Source organism: Pistacia vera, unplaced genomic scaffold (genome assembly GCF_008641045.1).
Source record: "Pistacia vera cultivar Batoury unplaced genomic scaffold, PisVer_v2 Contig656, whole genome shotgun sequence".
NCBI classification, from domain to species: Eukaryota; Viridiplantae; Streptophyta; class Magnoliopsida; order Sapindales; family Anacardiaceae; genus Pistacia; species Pistacia vera.
Window position 1 is genome coordinate 1,910,610 of NW_022196508.1, and position 5,716 is coordinate 1,916,325.

The 5,716-nt window shown below is 31.4% G+C and overlaps 1 protein-coding gene across 1 annotated transcript; it reads left to right on the plus strand.

The window, feature by feature from the left end:
• Positions 1–1,446: 1,446 nt before the first annotated feature.
• On the plus strand, positions 1,447–5,474 carry LOC116112155. Its single transcript, XM_031398332.1, has 7 exons — positions 1,447–1,633; positions 1,735–1,797; positions 2,338–2,798; positions 3,718–3,929; positions 4,022–4,278; positions 4,381–4,559; positions 5,406–5,474. Exons 1-7 carry the CDS (start codon positions 1,447–1,449, stop codon positions 5,472–5,474), a joined length of 1,428 nt encoding a protein of 475 aa, XP_031254192.1.
• The last annotated feature ends 242 nt before the right edge of the window (positions 5,475–5,716 follow it).

Genomic DNA, 5,716 nt, shown 5'->3' on the forward strand with positions numbered 1-5,716 from the left:
TTTCACAAATTCAACTTAAAAAATTATCAGAAGGAAAGAAAGAAAGAAAGTTTTTCTATCATAAAAAAAAATTATAATGTGTCCCTTAAAATGGGGAGATTATCAATAACCACCCCATAGTTTCATTAATCAAAATATACTAGCTTTAGCGAATTTAATCAAACAATACCCCTGGGTTTTAAAAAGAGTGATGCTATTCATCTTCCATATCTTAGCTTTTTGACCCCACTTCTTAAAAAAACCTATTAAAACTTTTAAAATTATTAAAATATCTAAATAAACACCATGTATTTCCAAAACTATCAAAATTTTATTTACTTATCTCATACTTTATTAGTCTTCATTTTTTGTGCATTTAAAAAATAATCACTTATATTTTTTTCTATAAAATCTTGTTTTGAGATCAAATAAAATACAACTACCAAATTTTTGAAGACAATTGTAACTAGTTTGATTACAAAATGAAATATTGTTGAATTTCTTTTTCTTTTTCTTTTTTTTACTAATCAAATATTTTTTCATTTAACACTATAAATAATTTTGGATACACTGAGATACACAAAATGATTTAAATTATTCGTCGACAAATACTACTATTGGGTGTATGGATTAATTTTCTTAGTCTTATTTAAAAAAAAAACAATAATTCATTTATTTTGTTCTAACAATAGAAAAAAGAAAGTAATTGAACCAAAATTGATAAAAGATGCATTAAAAAATTAATTTAAAATAAAGTTCTATAATGTAGAATAAAAATTATGGTTTTTTTAATAAATACATATCTTAGATGTTATTCTGGTTTTCCCAATAAAGTTAAAACCCCAAAATGCATTTGTTTCAATATTCTCAAAATCCTATTCTACTTTATTCATCTCATAAAACATTAATAATTACTTTTCTTGTAAACATAACCCAATTTTATTTTTTCAAAATATTATTTTAAAAAGTATCAAAATAATGAACCAAACAGACCCAATTTTTATTTTTAATTTGTCCTATTTAATAATTTTTAAGGAGAATAAAATTCCTGCGAGTCTTTTCTGGTGAGATCTTGAGTAAGGTACGCCTTTGTCATTGTTATTTTCACCTTTGAATATAAGTTTATTATTCTCAACTTCGAATTTTGGAATGAACTGAAACTGATTATGTTTTTGTGGCGAGTCTTTTAGTTTTCAAGATTTCAGCATTTTTTGAAAATAATATTTTTCCTCAGAGTTAAAATTTTGTAATAGATCAACAGAATTTTGTTATTGGAAGTATGGAATTGAGTTGAGTTTGATTGAATTATTCACTAGTGCACTGAAGTTTATGATTATAATGTCTGTGATTTTATTTATTACTTGCTGTGTACAGTAAAGTTTATGTCAGACTAGTAGTGGAATAAACTGAATGTTTGCTCTTTTATTTCACAATTATGTTACTCATTAGCTGGATTTTATCACAGCAATGACTGTCTTTAAACACCATGGTGAAATGTCAACGGAGAAAAGAAGTGAGAATGGTTTTCGTGTTGTGCGTTTGGGAAGGAGGTTTGGTCGATTTTATAGACAGAGATCGTGGCATTGGGTGTTTTTCCTTGCTGCACTCTTTTTGATGTGTTCTGTTCCCTTTGCCTTCAAATTCTTTTCTCATGGTGAGTGAGACTACAAACTTATTGTATTTTAAGGAGTAGAAGCACTTGTTTTATTTCATTCTGGATTCTATTATGCTTATCATTAATATATACCATTTCAGGTAACTTGGAAAATAGGGCATCAAAAACGCGAGAAGTGCAAGAAGTAATATCTGAGTGTAAGAGTACTTTGCTTGTATTATTTTTCTTGAATTTGCATGTTTTCATTGCGCAATTAGATTATAAATGACATCAAGATCTGTAAAATACTCTAAAGCTTGGACAATGCGATTTCACTTTGTCAGTTTGAGTAGAGGGAATTTCCAATAAAAAGCCCAAAAAGAGTTTTCAGGATCAATTTGTATTAACAGATTTCATGACCTGCAACTGTGAACAAAGACAGATGACAACAACAAAAAAAAAATTAAAAAAAAAAAATATTATCATTGGTGTTTGCTTCATTATATTCTTCTAAAATCTTAAAAATCACTGATTTTGGAGCTGACGTTCTAATCTTCTTTTGGAGCAAATATATTCCACATGTTGTAGAGGCTTCAATCTTGAATATGTTTTTGTTCATTTGCTATCAGTGATTGAACATAGGGCATTTTCCCCTTATGTTCATCTTCCACAATGATGCTTGATATCAGAGATCTGAACATTTTTATTAATTTTTGTAAGCAAAACTTTCCTTTATCTTTAAATGTATTTTGACTGAGGTAAAGAATTGCGAGCTTATTCTTCTGATAGCTTTACAGTAGTAAATTCTGGAAGCTTTTCTGGCTGTTTGACACCATTCTTCTTCTCTTTCCCCCCCATTAATCTTTCAGATCTTCCTTGCACAGTCGGATTCTCAGAGTCAGTTACTGAGATTGTTGAGCTCAAGGATTTTATGAATTTCTCTAGATTTTCGCTAGACTACATTGAGAAGGAAGATAAACCTTCTACAACCAACTTTTTTGAACCTAGATTTGGAGGACATCAGAGTCTTCAGGAAAGAGAAAAATCCTTCTATGCGGAAAATCAAACTCTTCATTGTGGATTTGTTAAAGGACCGCCTCAATTTCCAAGCACTACATTTGATTTGGATGAAAAGGAAAGGACATACATGAATACTTGTGAGGTTGTGGTATCTTCTTGCATCTTTGGGAGCTCTGATTTTCTGAGGAGGCCTACCAGTCGGATGGTAAATAAGGATTCTTTATCTTTTCTTTTTATCATGTCCACAGAAGTGATGGTTAACTGCTTCTAGTTAAATATCTTGTGTTCTTCCGTAATTGAATGTCAAGTTTACTCTCAATATAGCTATTCAAAAGAGAAGCGTATTTTTTTTTTTTCATGTAGCATATTCATTCCTCCTGTTTAAAACAGAGAGAGTAAAAGTAGGCTTAGATTTATGAACAATAATTCAGATCCAGATTATCAATTCTTCAAAGCATTGGTCTTTTTATTGTCACTCTCTACTTAGAGGAGTTCTTCTGAAGCATGCAAGATGGAAAATTCTGTATTGATTGTCCACTGCTGGGTACCCTTTTTTACTGTATCAAAGTGTGAATGGTGTAGTTTGATTTATATGTATCTTTATGTCCCTGATTCTTATTCGATATTGCAAATTTGTTTGCTTTATGACATCATAGTTATATCTGTCCTGCCTTTATTTATTAATTAAAAGCTCAAATAGAGTACTTTTTATGCTGATAAAAGCATGTGCACTATGCATTACTAAATTGTCTTTCAAGGATTACATTTCGATAGAAAGTGCGCTTATACAGATCATGCGTGTAGGCTCTCCTGAGGACTATTGTTTAATTGGATTTTATGATTATATAGACTTCTTTTTTTTTTTTTAATGCACCCTTAAAGTGATTGATCTGCCTAATATTAATTGTCTTCTCCTCTCTTCAATATACACATAGTAAAGAGTCTTTAGGTATTACATCATACAATACAAATGTGAAAGGAGTCATATGCCAGAGAAAACAGTACACCTTGAATTGCTTTTGTTTATAGATATGAGTTTTTGTATATTATATTTACTTTCTATCCTGCCAATGATATACATTCACGTTTGTTTCTCCTAACTTTTTATGCTTCATTTGTTTCAGATTAGTGAATTTTCCAAGAAAAATGTTTGTTTTGTCATGTTTGTGGATGAGCAAACACTATTAACACTGTCTTCAGAGGGTAACATTCCTGATGACGAAGGACATATCGGTTTGTGGAGAATTGTTGTTGTTAAGAACTTACCATATAAGGACATGCGGAAAACTGGAAAAGTGCCAAAACTTTTACCGCATCGTCTCTTTCCTTCTTCTAGGTAAGATTGGTTGTCTGGTGCATTAGCCACTTTTTACCTCCTAGTTCTGACCAGTCATTGACTTTGCTATCTTTCATATTATTTATGTTTAGGTATTCGATTTGGCTTGACAGTAAGCTGCGACTTCAGGCTGATCCAATGCTTATAATTGAATTCTTTTTGTGGAGAAAAAGGTCAGAGTATGCCATTTCAAATCATTATGTTCGCCATTGTGTATGGGAAGAGGCACTCCGAAATAAGTTTCTGAACAAGTATAACCACACGGCCATTGATGAACAGATTATATTTTACCAGTCTGATGGCCTCACCAAGTTTGACCCTTCTGATCCAAATAATCCTCTTCCTAGTTGTGAGTCCTGATGCCTTTCTCCTGTTTTGGATTTTCTCATTTTCTTTTATATGATGTCCCATGAATATCTGGTTCTGATTCCAAGAATGAGGTGCTTTGCAGATGTTCCTGAAGCTTCTTTTATTGTCCGGGCTCATACACCAATGTCAAATTTATTTTCATGTCTCTGGTTTAATGAAGTTGATCGATTCACAACGCGTGATCAATTAAGCTTTGCATATACGTACTTGAAATTGAGGAGAATGAATCCAGAAAAACCTTTCTACCTGAATATGTTTAAGGTAATAGACTTATTAATTAAATCTGATAATACTTTTTTACAAGTCATTACTTTGTTTGGTTAGTGCATGTAGTTTGCAACTGGTTATAACTAGCTTGGTTGCTTAGTGCCATTAAAGCCAATATGATTGTTAAAGTTCCAAAATGAATTGGTTGAGGTATATTTGGTGTCTCAATGAAGTCCTGATTTAATGTTTACTGTGATGTTTTCTTGGAGTGTTTGAAAAACTCCTTATCGGAAGACTTTCTTTTAGACACCTTAAATAAAATTGCCTTCAAATGAAATCTTAGCAAAACATAAGCATGCAATGATTGTGCCTTGACATGCAGTGGTCAATTTTACTTATTTAACGAGTAGTTATGCTTCTTGTAAGATATGATTGAAAAAGCTCTCTTAAAGATCTCATTATATAATTATTTCATAAGATTCAAGTTAATTTCATATTGGAATTTTATAGTTTTAAAGCCACGTTTCACTGGAATTTCTTCCCAAAAATTCCATGATAATATGCTAAATTTTCATGAGCTTTAATTGATTGTTGTCTTTGTATAGCTTTAAGCAGTCAATTGTCAACGAAACCAAAAGACTTTGAGTCAGATAAATTACTAGTCTGATGCTGGAGTGAGTTAAACCAAAAAAATCAAACTAACAACTTGAGTTTTATTTGTTCATCTTTGTTTTGGATGGGTTGAACAATTATATAGTTAGCTTTGGGGTTGTCTTATGGAATGAGATCATTTGCTCTTAACTCTTAGACATGAACACTGTGGATAATTTATATTACGATGACTTGAAATAATTAACATAATTGTGGTTCTTTTCTTTTTTTGTTGTCATTTCTATGCAGGATTGTGAACGTAGGCAGATGGTGAAGCTATTCAAGCATCGACAACTATCACCTCCATCTGTTACTTAAGGACTGAAGTAAATCAAGTATGTTCAATCATCTTTTTTCCCCCCTTTTTGTTCTTGCTCTTTTTTGTTGAGCCTTATATGCCTTTCTCTTCTCCTTTGAAATTGGTGACTCCAATTAGATCACGCCCTAAATGTTGTGAATAGCAATGTTATTGTTGGGGATTGGTTAACACACTTCGGTATTTGAGTACCCATTTTAACGTGCAGCGGAATATTACCAAGCTGATTAAGAGATTTCCAGTT

Coding starts and splice junctions, on each gene's coding strand:
- LOC116112155 (XM_031398332.1), top strand. CDS start 1,447: ATGACTGTCTTTAAACACCATGGTGAAATGTCAACGGAGAAAAGAAGT. Junction 1,798..2,337: donor AGTAATATCTGAGTGTAAGA/GTACTTTGCTTG, acceptor ACTGAGGTAAAG/AATTGCGAGCTTATTCTTCT. Junction 2,799..3,717: donor GGAGGCCTACCAGTCGGATG/GTAAATAAGGAT, acceptor CATTTGTTTCAG/ATTAGTGAATTTTCCAAGAA.